This window comes from Leuciscus leuciscus (assembly GCF_965113295.1).
Source record: "Leuciscus leuciscus genome assembly, chromosome: 19".
Classification (NCBI taxonomy): Eukaryota; Metazoa; Chordata; class Actinopteri; order Cypriniformes; family Leuciscidae; genus Leuciscus; species Leuciscus leuciscus.
Window position 1 is genome coordinate 27,781,693 of NC_138743.1, and position 12,958 is coordinate 27,794,650.

At 45.8% G+C, this 12,958-nt stretch overlaps 2 protein-coding genes across 2 annotated transcripts in view; one reads left to right on the plus strand and one right to left on the minus strand.

Annotated features, from left to right (window-relative positions):
• scfd2 (sec1 family domain containing 2) overlaps positions 1 to 12,958 on the plus strand; it is a 126,200-nt gene that overhangs the window by 85,293 nt on the left and 27,949 nt on the right. The gene's annotated exons all lie outside the window — the stretch shown is intronic.
• Positions 1,947 to 5,548, minus strand: LOC309482247 (uncharacterized protein; the record flags this gene model as incomplete). The annotated part of the gene is made up of 2 exons (XM_082147561.1): positions 1,947 to 4,130; positions 4,441 to 5,548. 2 exons carry the CDS (start codon positions 5,546 to 5,548, stop codon positions 2,497 to 2,499), a joined length of 2,742 nt encoding a protein of 913 aa, XP_082003687.1. The 3' UTR covers positions 1,947 to 2,496.

Below are 12,958 nucleotides of genomic sequence, written 5' to 3' on the forward strand. Positions count from 1 at the left end.
ATTTGTGTGGGCTTTAATTCAAGTATACTGAACATCTACAGTACACACGTGCAGTCGAACAACAAATAATCTGCAGCTTTTACTTCAATTACGATTAAGTCAAGTTGCGTGTGTCTTGTGGCTTCATCACCAAGCAATTTGTGGCTTTTGCCTAAAGTAAACAGTCCATCTACCCATCCACAGTAGCATCATTACCCAACATAAATGGCTTGTACCTCAAGGACACTAAATGCGTACACGTGTGCAGTGGAATTGACGCCAGACATTCTTCAGCATTACCTCAAGGACACAACATTTCCAGCTACACGTGCCTTGTGGCATCATCACCATCAATTCTTGTTTTTCACAATTCTGAGTCTTTTTTTTTTTCTTTTTTTATACACTAAACATTTAGGTAGATGTGCACAGTGATACCATTACCAAATTACTAAATGTCAAGCCACCTGTGCCCTGTGGCACCATCACCAAACAATTCAGCTGCAAGTGCAATAAATGTCTTGCTCTGCTCACAAAATGGAATAAGCAGCAAACAATCCACAGCTTTTCCGTCAAGTGCTCTAAAAATCTAGGTATACGTGCAGTGGAATAAAGAAGACCAGACAGTCTTCTGCATTTATCTCAACACTACATGTCCAGCCAGTATATACTGTGTGTGTATGTGTGTGTATGTGTGTGTGTGTGTGTGTGTGTGTATATATATATATATATATATATATATATATATATATATATATATATATATATGCGCGAGTGCAGTCTTTTAAAAATGCATTGTAATGAAATAAGTGCTATTTAGTGTTGTCAAAAATATAGATTTTTTTCAATACATATCGATACTGAAATATCTGAAATGCTTCCAATACTCATTTTCTGCAGAATAGATGCACGATACCAGCTGCGCTTTCTCACTCTCTCATGATCTGTCCAACAGCGATTTGACACAGATACCCGCCTCCCCTCACTCACTCATAGTGAGTTAATTTGCTCTGGATGAATATTGTTGGTGTTACAGGGCTTAAATTTCAGTGTGGGATTGTGCGTATTGCACATATTATTACTCAATATTCGCAACGCAAATAATTGTATTAATATTTTTTCCTCAGGCCTATTAAGGTGTGGTCCCATTTACCTTTGCTCAGTGAAATTTCACAAGCGAAATCCAGTCATTCCAATAGGAATCCATGTGATCTGGAGTTTCATGTTAAGGAGAAAAGTTCTCCTTTGCAGAATCATTTCTCTCATTAGTTATATTTGCCCTTTCACCTGTAGTGCAGAATAATCAGAGGAATATTAGTTTTTTACTCTTGAAACTACTATGACCTACTTTTTCTTGCATGTCAATTAAGATCATGCAATTTCTGAAAAATATTACATTTATATTCCTCATGGGTTGTTCCGTTTTGCTGAAAATTAAAGCTGTAAAACGTACTCGGTTACTAACGTAACCTCGGTTCTCTCTAGAAGAGGGAACGAGTACTGCGTAAGATATCTTACGCTAGGGGAAAATCCTTTTTCCGCGAGATATTGAAGCCAAAAATTATCCTTAATTTTGTAATAATGCAAAACGCGTTGCGGCAGCATGCAGACATAGGTGAGGCAGCTCGCGCGCCTATTGGCTGCTCTGCGGCAACTGCAGCAGCCTATCGTGACGCCAGACCCAATCAGGGCACTTCGCGCCCGCTGCGTCACGTCCCGCCGAAATGGGCGTGGTCTAGGCCTATAAATACCGCTCGCAGGCAGCTATTATCTGGTTTTTCATCATCGAAGCAACCAGAGCGTGTGCATGCACGGCAAGATACGCAGTACTCGTTCCCTCTTCTAGAGAGAACCGAGGTTACGTTAGTAACAGAGTACGTTCTCTTACGAGAGGTCTCTCGTACTGCGTAAGATATCTTACGCTAGGGGACCCAATGCAAAACGTCGTGCGTGCTGAGATCTGACACCAAAGACCCAAGGTCGAAAGCCCGGGGTACATATAGTGCACAATCACTCAGGGAACTCACAGGGAGTCCGGGAAGAGGGAGGGGCGAAGCCGCACTCTTCCACATATGGCAGCGTCGCTTAGACGCGAATTTCATCATACAGACAGGGCGGGGTACGGCCTGAACTGATGGGGGAATGTGGGTCTTACACAGTTTGCCCAGGCACATCTCGTGCTGCTACTTTTCACTGTCGAACATTGAGCTGTGCTCAGTAGACGCAGCATTCTGAGCTGATAGCATCAGGTCAGATAATACTGGTAAACTTAGACCGACAGCAGCCTGGCCTGCAGGGCGGGAACCTCTAGGTTATAGAACCTTATAAATGTAGACGGGGAGGCCCAGCCTGCCGCCATACAAATATCTTGCAAGGCAATCCCACTTGACCAGGCCCACGAAGAGGCCATGCCTCTCGTGGAGTGCGCTCTGACACCCAACGGGCACTGCATGCCCTTGGAGGCGTATGCCAGCGCTATAGCATCAACTATCCATCTGGATAGGCTCTGTTTCGACGCGGCTAGTCCCTTAGAACGTCCGCTAAATGAAACAAAGAGCTGCTCCGTCTGTCTGAAAACAGACGAGCGAGACACATAAGCTCGTAATGCCCTGACTGGGCAAAGGAGGCTCGCGTCTCTTTCCTCATCAGGGACCGGTAGGGCTGACAGGGAGATAACCTGCGCCCTAAACGGTGTGTTGAGGGATTTTGGAACATAACCGTGCTTAGGTTTGAGTATAACTTTGAGTCATTAGGCCCAAACTCCATGCACGCCGCGCTCACAGAGAGCGCGTGTAGATCCCCTATACGCTTCACTGAAGCGAGAGCCAGCAGAAACACAGTCTTGAAAGACAGGTGTTTCAAATCAATTGACTGTAAAGGCTCAAATGGCGCACCTTTCATGGCTTCCAGAACCGTAGAAAGGTCCCATACGGGGACTGAGGGAGGTCTGGGAGGATTCAGTCTCTTAGCCCCTCTAAGGAAGCGGATGACTAAATCGTTCCTTCCTATTGACTGACCAAGCGTTGTTCCTGAGAACGCTGCTATAGCCGCCACATAAACTTTGAGCGTGGAGGGGGCCCTGCCCTTATCCAACAGCTCTTGTAGGAAGGAAAGCATCTCCGTCACACCACAGTCTGTGGGTGACACACCACGGGCTGTGCACCAGCCCGAAAACACTGACCATTTTGAGGAGTAGAGCCGTCTCGTAGACGGAGCTCTAGCCTGCGTGATCGTGTTTAATACTCCTTTAGGGAGTCCAACATGTACCCGTTGATGGCCCAGACATGAAGGGACCATAATTCCGGGTGAGGATGCCAGATCGAGCCGTGGGCCTGTGAGAGGAGATCTCTCCTCACTGGTACTGGCCACGGGGCAGTACTTGCTAACTGCATCACGACTGGGAACCAAGGTTGGTTTTCCCAGAACGGTGCCACCAGCAATACTGAGCATCCTTCTTCCCTGATCCGCTCTATCACCTGAGGCAGGAGAGAGACGGGGGGGAAAGCATAGAGCGGGCGGCGGGGCCACACATGGGCCAGCGCGTCCCTGCTCTTGGAGAAAAATTCCGGACAGTGAGCGTTTTCTTGAGACGCGAACAGGTCTACTTCCGCTCTGCCGAATTTCTTCCACAGCAGTTGGACTGTCTGTGGGTGTAGAGACCATTCGCCTGCCGGAACATTGTTCCTGGACAGTCTGTCTGGTCCTATATTCAGGAGCCCTGGCACGTGCGCTGCTCTGAGCGAGCGCAGGTTGCACTGAGCCCATACCAGGAGGCGTTCTGCCAGCCTGTACAGGTTCCTGGACCTGAGGCCGCCCTGGCGATTTATGTAGGACACCACAGACATGTTGTCCGACCGGACCAGGACGTGGCGTCCTTTTATTTGGGGACAAAAACGCGTAAACGTTGTCTACTGCCAGCATTTCGAGGCAGTTTATGTGCAGGAGCTTTTCCCGTTCCGACCACTGGCCGAAGAACGGTCTGCCCTCGAGCAGCGCTCCCCATCCCGAGGTGGACGCGTCCGTGGACACCACTTTCACCCTCGAGGAAGTCCCCAGGCTTACACCTGATTGGTACCAGTCGTTCGCTCTCCAAGGTTTCAGAGCTGTGACGCACTTCTGATTGACCCTGAGGCGAAGCGAACCGGATGCCCACGCTCTGCGTGGGACTCGCGCTTTCAGCCAAAACTGCAGCGGGCGCATGCGGAGCAGGCCCAGCTGGAGCACTGATGATGCTGAGGCCATGAGACCTAGCATCTTCTGAAATTTCTTGAGCGGGACAGACGCGCCGCAGCGAAACGAGTTCGCTGTGCGTTGAATGTCTACCGCGCGTTGCGGTGATAGTCGCGCTATCATGGACAGCGAGTCCAATTCTGTGCCCAGGAAAGATATCTTCTGACTGAGTGACAGAGAGCTCTTCGCCCAATTGACACTGAGACCCAAATTCTCGAGGTGATCGAGTAAAACGGTCGTGTGTTCTATGAGCACTGAGCGAGATTGCGCTAGAATCAGCCAATCGTCCAAATAGTTCAGTACTCGCATGCCTCTCATTCTGAGGGGTGCGAGTGCCGCATCCATGCACTTCGTAAATGTACGGGGTGCCAGGGACAAACCGAACGGCAGGACTGTGTACTGATATGCCTGGCCCTCGAAGGCGAATCTCAAATATCGCCTGTGACGTGACGCTATCTGTATTTGAAAATACGCGTCTTTCAGATCTATTGACACAAACCAATCTCCTTGGCGAATCTGCACAAGGATTTGTCTGGTCGTGAGCATCCTGAACTGTCGCTTCACAAGCACTCTGTTCAGTTGCCTTAGATCTAGTATGGGTCTGAGACCCCCATCTTTTTTCGGTACCAGGAAGTATCTGCTGTATAGCCCTCCTTCGCTCTGAACTTGAGAGAGAGGCTCTATGGCCCCTTTGCTCAATAGTTTCGCCACTTCGGCTCGAAGTAAATGTGCTACTTCTGTTTTTACCGTGGTCTCGACGCGCGCCGCATAGGGGCGAGGGCGTCGGCGAAACTGTAGCGAATAGCCTCTTTTTATAATGTTCAGCACCCACTTCGAAACCGCGGGCAGCTTTGCCCATGCGTCTGCATGGATAGCTAGGGGTTGAATACGAAGCGCGCTCCGCTCGCTCAGCGATGGAGAAGCTTCGGCGTGCTGCAACACAAGCGTCGCGCTCGTGACATTTGAGGCATGGGGCGCGCTGATAACAGCGGGCAGATTGCCCGCGCTCGACTCCTCTGCGGTGGTCAACCGCGAGGGGGAGGGCTGGGCGGTTCCCGTGGGAACTGTCATGTCTATGTGTGGATGTGGGCGCGGGACAGCGGGCACATTTATCACACCGAAAGCATCGTTCGCTTGCGTGAAGCGAGTGCACGTTGGTTTCGTTTTTACAGAAACCGTGAGACATGCATAACGTGGTGTTAGTGGGCACTAGGTAGTGGGCACATTCACCATGTTTGAAGCGCAACCGATCTGAGTCGGTTTTATGTGCGCGAGCCCTGTGTGACAGGCTGTGCTTGTGTGTAGAGATGGGCACTGGGCAGTGGGCATTCTTACTACACATGAGACACCATCGGCCGTGGCCGGGACACCAGAAAATACACTCTTTTGGGGATTTATCTGGGTAGCCGTGAAAACGGCATTTGTGTGCAGGCAAGCGGGTGACAGAACCGGCTTGTTGGCTGCAGAAAACACTGGAACAGTCACATTTTCTGGAACTGGACGAGCGAATAGCTTTGGTGTGAGTCCGGCCGCAGCGGGACTTGAACACCGTCGTTTTCCTAGACGTGCTAGGACGACTTCGGGGCCTCGGGCTTCACCGTAATCCTAGGTCGCGGGCCACGCACGGCGGGGCGGCGACCGGATGAGCGGGAGCGTGGTCTCGCGCTTCGGGCCTGGCGGCGCTGCGAAGTGGAGGCAGTGGACGGTGGCTGTGGCTGTGAGCTCTGAGCAGACGGTTTCGCACGGCCTGCTGCAGAGCTGGAGCGCTTCGGGAGGAAGTGCTTCATAGCCTGTGACGCTTTCTGCACCTCTGCGAATCTTTCCGCAAAATCCTTGACGGAGGATCCAAAGAGGCCTGTGGCGGAAATCGGGGCGTCGAGGAACGCGGTGCGCTCGGACTCGGCCATTTCCGAGAGCGTCAGCCAAAGATGTCTCTCGGTCACAGTGAGAGAGGCCATATTCCGTCCAATGGCCTGCGCTGCAGACTTAGTAGCACGGAGAGCGAGGTCCGTGGCACTTCTTAAGTCCGGCATGCAGATCGCGTCAGGTCCTTCCTCATCCAGCTTACGGAGGAGATCGGCCTGGAAGATCTGAAGCGTAGCCATGGTGTGCAGCGCTGACGCAGCTTGCCTGGCGGCGGAGAAAGCGCGGCGGAGCAGGCTTGACGTCGTGCGGCAAGCTTTAGAGGGTAGGGCCAACTTAGCGCGCCGTCCAGCGGAGGGCGGACATAAGTGGGCCGCTATCGCCTCTTCGACCGGCGGCAGCGAAAGGTATCCTTTGTTCTTGGCATCGTCAACTGCAGAGAATGCCAAAGAAACAGCAGGACGCACTCTAGCTGAATAGGGGGCGTTCCAGGACTTAGCGACTTCTTCGTGTAACTCAGGAAGAAAAGGCGCTGGTCTGGACGCAGGCGAAGCGCGCTCCCCAGGCAGGAAAAATCCATCCAGCCGGTTGTGAGCGGGCTGCTCGGGCGAAGACCACTCAAGGCCGAGGCTCGCCGCGGCCTGTGCGAGTACTCGCATGAGCTCCGTCTCGATGGACGCTCTCTTGCCTGACGATGTGCGGGCAGGGGGCGCGGGATCCTCAGAGCCCGCCCAATCCTCACTGCCTGACGCCAGGATAGAGCAGGAATCATCCTCTCCCAGCAGGGCTTCCTCGTCAGCGATGTCGACGGAAGCGGCGGCAGACGGCGGCCGCTGTCCGTCAGGAAGAGAGGCTGACGAAGCCGGGGAAGCAAGCGGGCGAACCGGCGAGCTTTGGCGGCTGGGGGAAGGTTCCGGGACCCGCTGGGCACGGCGCTTTTTACGGCGCGACACCGCGGCGGGCGGGGGAGCAGTCTCAGCGAAGAAGGCCAGGCGAGTCCTCAGAGCCGCCATAGTCATCAGCTCGCAGTGAGGGCAGCCGCCATCAGCGAGCGCGAGAACTGCATGTTCCTCACCCAGGCAGGAAACGCAAACCACGTGGCGGTCCCCGTCGCTGAGTGTGGCTCTGCACGAGCCGCAGGAAGGCATCTTGAAAAAGACGCTAGCTCTTTTAGAATGTGTGTCGCGGCGGCGACACACACACACAAACAGAGTACAGAGTAATGGAAAGGATATGAGCGCCGGAAAGCGCAGCAGGAAGGCAGGAAGGCGGCGCGGCCAGCGACTTCAGTGACTCGTCCCGCTGAAGGTGCTCTCTCTCAGACGGCGCGGCTTCTTCTCCAGCTCCAGCGATGCGTGTGCTTCGCTTGAAGGATGAAAAATCAGATAATAGCTGCCTGCGAGCGGTATTTATAGGCCTAGACCACGCCCATTTCGGCGGGACGTGACGCAGCGGGCGCGAAGTGCCCTGATTGGGTCTGGCGTCACGCCAGGCCTCGCTCGATAGGCTGCTGCAGTTGCCGCAGAGCAGCCAATAGGCGCAAGAGCTGCCTCGCCTATGTCTGCATGCTGCCGCAACGCGTTTTGCATTATTACAAAATTAAGGATAATTTTTGGCTCCAATATCTCGCGGAAAAAGGATTTTCCCCTAGCGTAAGATATCTTACGCAGTACGAGAGACCTCTCGTAAGAGAACTACTTATTTCCTACGATATTTCTTTTATGTCTTGATGAACAAGGAAAGTCAATGATCAGTGTTGTGATGTTTGTTTTATTGTTAAGATGCAGTTCATAGTCTTAATAAATGCACTAGATTAGGTAGGTATATATATATATATATATATATATATATATATATATATATATATATATATATATATATATATATATATATAATGTTTTAAAGATGTTTTAGTAATTTTCATACTTCAACTTAAACTTAGTTGCCAAGTCAACATTTCTTGTTTTCATTTAAATCGTCTAAATAATTTTTCTTTTAATTTTATTTTCAGCTTTATTTTAATTATATAGTTTTTTTATATAGTTTTAGTTTTTGGTGATAATAACATAGATCTGTTTCCACATTCATGAAAATCTGGTACATTTATACAGTATTTATGCAGTTTTGACAGTTTTATGCATTGCATTGAAGGTAGTTTTGCCAATGTATGCATTTCCTGGAATCAAAACCATGACCTCAGTGTTGCTAGCATCGTCCTCAATTCGAGCTAGTGCTTGGAACTAATCGACATAAATATGGTTTGTGCCTCTTAAATCCTTTACTGATGTCATTGTCTCTGTGTAATGCTCACAAACATACACACACAGCCTCCTGCTAGTAAAGGGTAAAGACTGTCTTAGATGAGGACAGCTAGATAGATTATGTTAGAGCTCATACTTTATGCTTTAGCCATACGCAGGGGAAAGGGGGCAGAGAGGGAAAGTTGTTTTGTGTGTGTGTGTGTGCGCATGAGCTCCATAGCGTGAGCTGCCATAATTGAGGCTTAGTGCTAAAAATACTGCATACTAACTTTGCCTCAATCTATACTTCCTATCAAACATGATCACCTTGAAATAATACAACTGCTGAAATCACATATTCACATCGCACGCAACTCTGGAGGAAACAAACCATCTGAAGTCTGTGGAGAACCTTCAGCCAAGGCAATCTAGCAGCACGTTGGAACCAATTAGACTCTTTGTTTGGTGTGCATTTATGTTTTCAAGACAGAGAGATTGTGTATTATTAGGGTCCAAGAGCTGAATGTGTGTAGGCATCTGTTTTGTTAGTTTTCTTATATTTTTTGGGAGTCTATGCAGTCCATGGAACTCAATGATTATGCAAAATTGTCAGTCTCTAACTTGAACCCTCTAGCGCCAGCATCAGATCATATTTTGACTTTTTGTCTGTAACATTTGAACCGTTTGGCTTAGAAACATAGTCATTTCATCTGATTCCTTGGCTCTGCCTCATGCCAAACTCAACAAAACGTTTCTATATTAGTCACCATCTTGGAATTTTGACAAAACCATACTTTTTTAAGCTCATCTCCATAGCTTTCATCAGATCTTCCCCAAATTAATATCAGATCATCTTGAGAACCTGCTGGCTAAAAGATATAAAATAAAAAAATTCATAAGCCAAACAGAAGTAAGGCTGTATCTCAGCAATATATTGGCATACAGTTTATTATACTATTTACACATTTTATACTACTATTATAAACTTGTTATAGTCTGAATATTTGACCCAAAGTCAGCTTGAAGAGACTCTTTAGATTCCTTGGTCCACACAGAATCCCATAATACCAATTATCCTAAGATCAGCCACATTTCCTGCCTTCCATTTTGTATTTTGTCAAACTGCTGTGTGCTGCTAACACTCTGTATTTAAACAGAAGTAGGTAAGCATGATTGGCTCTTTTGACACTTAGTGGTTACAAAAATGTAATTGACAATACAACACTAACTACAATATTGTATGTGCAGCTTTTTGAAATTCTTTGGAGATTTCGAATCGTAGTTTTAGTTTTAGTCAGATAATCTTGAGTCCCAGCTGGCAAAAACAAAAATCCCACTCCAACCCATTTTCCTGTAACATGCCAAGAAAAGTGTCTCTGAAAACACCAATCATGCCAATCAAGTAAAGTTGTCTTGTCAACGCTTTGGTTAAGTTTGGCGACACACCAAAGCTAAATTTGTACTTCTGTTGTTGTACCTCTTGACGTTGTCTTGTACAGAGTTCAATGTAGGTCAAGCTTGCGGCGTACAGGGCTTATTGCGATTGGCCCTTAAATTGCTTGCAGCTTTGTTATTTTGACAGGTTTTTACTTCAGGATCTTCTTTTATTCACAGGCTCTCTAGGATGTTTCTGGGTTCCGACTTATTCAGCCCATCTGTGTGTATTTTTCTTATGTAAGACCACTCTGTGGAATGAAATGCTTGTCTTACGTCTTGACCCAAATTCACAACGGTAAGACTCATAGTATATTCTTCATGTGCGTAAGTGTGTGTATTTAAGCTCTATTTTCTATACAGTGTCCATGTATATGGTAAATAAGCATACAGACAGGGCTTTGTGATCATGTGCGTGCGGATACCTGAACTATATCATTGTCTTGATGTGTTGTTTGGCTCTCAAGGAAACACTCGTAGATGGAAGGCCCTTCTGCTTACTAGTACACATAGGGGTGGACGATATGGCAAAAATATCATATCACGATTTTTTTTTCAGGAAAATCACTATTCACGATTTTATCACGATTCTTTTTCATGTTGGTTTTACTATTTTGCAAGTGACTGAGTATTACAGCCAAACTAATGTCCCTATTTTAAAAACAAAGCCTTACAAGATAACAAAATATAAAATAAAAAAAAGAATGTCAGACATTTTGGCCAAAGTGGTGAAGATAAAAATCTTTGTCATTATTTTCTTTGTTATTAAAAGATAAGAACAAAGATGCACATTACATATACCATATACACAGCATATAATATACAAATGAAATAAACAGTGCTTTCAAGAAATAAATTAAATGAACAAATATAAAAATAAAACACTACATAGACTTCACTGCATAAATTATACATTGATACTTATTAAAGTTACTATTAAAGTTATCAGAGCAGTAAGTGATTTTTCTCTTTGTTTTTTGTTGTTTTATTAACATTAAAGGGATAGTTCCCCCAAAAATGAAAATGTCTATCATTTACTCTCTCAGGTTGTTTTAAACCCAGATACGTTTCTTTCTTCTGTTGAAAATAAGTTATTTTGTAGAATGTGGCTAACCAAACAGCCTGGTCCCTAGTGAAATGATTTTCCTACTATGGAAGTCACTGGGGGCACGGACACGAGAAAAACCGTGAATTTGATTTGGTTACACGATACTCACCAACAGTGGTTACACAAACAAAACTAGACAAGAGACGATGGAAACATGAGGGCTAAGACTACTGACTAACAAGAAACACCTGTGAACAATCAAGATAGTCAACCAATAAGAATATGACAGTGGACTAATATAAGCAATGCTTACATTTTATATAATATTTATAATATATAAATATTTGAGGGGGCTCTTTTCATGTTTTTAATCAGGTTAGTTCTTCATTTATGGTATTTGAACAAAAAAAGCTGATCCAGTAAATAATCCAGTAATGTACAAATTCGTACAGTACATGATCCAACCCTTTGATCTTCATTGCTCCAAATGAAACTTCCTTTCTACGTGACTTGGTATGTCACACACACATCCTATATACTGAAGCGATGGGTCACTCACCGTAACTCTTGCTCTTCTTCCTCTTTGTTTTTTGTTCTCTCTCTCACTTATTCTCTCTCACTTATTTTCTCTCATCCAGCCATGATTTAAAAGGATTATTATGAGTCTTGCATCAGGGCCAAGCGGTTATGGTTTAAAGGATTAGAGTAGCAGAAGTAAAGAGGGTTGAAGTGTTCCTGCCGGAATTCTCCTGTTTCCTGGATAACAGTTTAGCTTCAGTGATCAACACCAATTTCCTGTCTTTATCCTTTGTTCTGAATCTTGAGACTTTTCATATACATATATCCAAAGGTGAGCTTAGGTCATGACCTTGTCCTACAGTTTCACTCAACACTGGCGTCTGTGTCTTAAGGATTTTTGATGAGAAGAGGTGACAATGCAAAGCATATAAACAGCTTTATATATATATTTATAAAGCTGTGCATATGTTGATGCTTTTATGTTTCACATACAAAATTGTTTCGTTGTCTCTGTCTCAACTGGTGTTGTGGGCTTGAGAGACCTGGCTTGTTTTGTTCTAGGCTGGAGTCTTGATAATCTTGAGCTGTGTGTTCTTGACTATAACAAGGTGGATTGCCTGTGCAGATAAGGTCAGTCTAGTTGGAACCATGGGTGCCAAGCAGGCTGTGATTCATTTTCCATTTAGCCATTTGGGTGATTGAAAAGATGCTGGTGTGACTACAGCCACCTGGAGCTGAACCCATTGACGACAATACAGATGATTGTGGACCAACAGAGGATGTCAAGAATGTTAATCTTTCCCAGGCTCAATATCCCAGTTTTTAACAACCTTCACTTGGTTCATCCATCTTTCAATGGAAAGTAATAGGTGTCTGCAAGCTGCCCAGGTGACATTGTTAGTGACACCACAGTTTCTTGTCATCACACTTCTCCAGCACTGCCTTCCAATAAGCAATTCAGAGCCAGGTAAAAACAGTTTTTTTTTTTTCGTTTTTTCTTGTACAGAAGCACTATCACACTGTTGAACTCAGGTATTTAACACTTTCAAGTTTAATTTCCATATTTATATGGCAGTGAGTTTGTGTTTACTGGTGGGAATTTTGCTTTGACTTTCTGCAGGTTACTTCGATGAGTGAGTCATTGATTTGATTCAATTCATTCAAGCAGACTGATTCATTCAGGAACAAAAACTTGACTGTGTGAGTTGAGTCATTGAATCATTCACTCAACCCATTCGTTCAAAAACATTGATTCATTCAGAAGCAGAACATTACTACTGTGTGTTGCTTGGAGAAGCACAATGGTTCTGTTTTGATTACTTTGGAACTATTACACAAAATGACTGGCTATATTGTGTCTAAAAGGTAAGTTAGTTGATAGTAACATCTGGTTTATTGAAATTTTAAATACGATAACTGCAATCGTTGGTCTGAATTTCAGCAGGTAATTACCTGCATCTCTCAGCCTGCTTGTTACATTTACTCCAGCCAATGTGTAATAAGCCAAAACATCCATAAACTACACCTCCTCAGCCATATTCACTCTTATTTACATTACCTTCATATTACCTCATATCATTACCAGTTTTGTTTACTGTGACTTTGGGACTCGCCAAGTCATTTTACTCGGTTATTTTGTGAATAAACT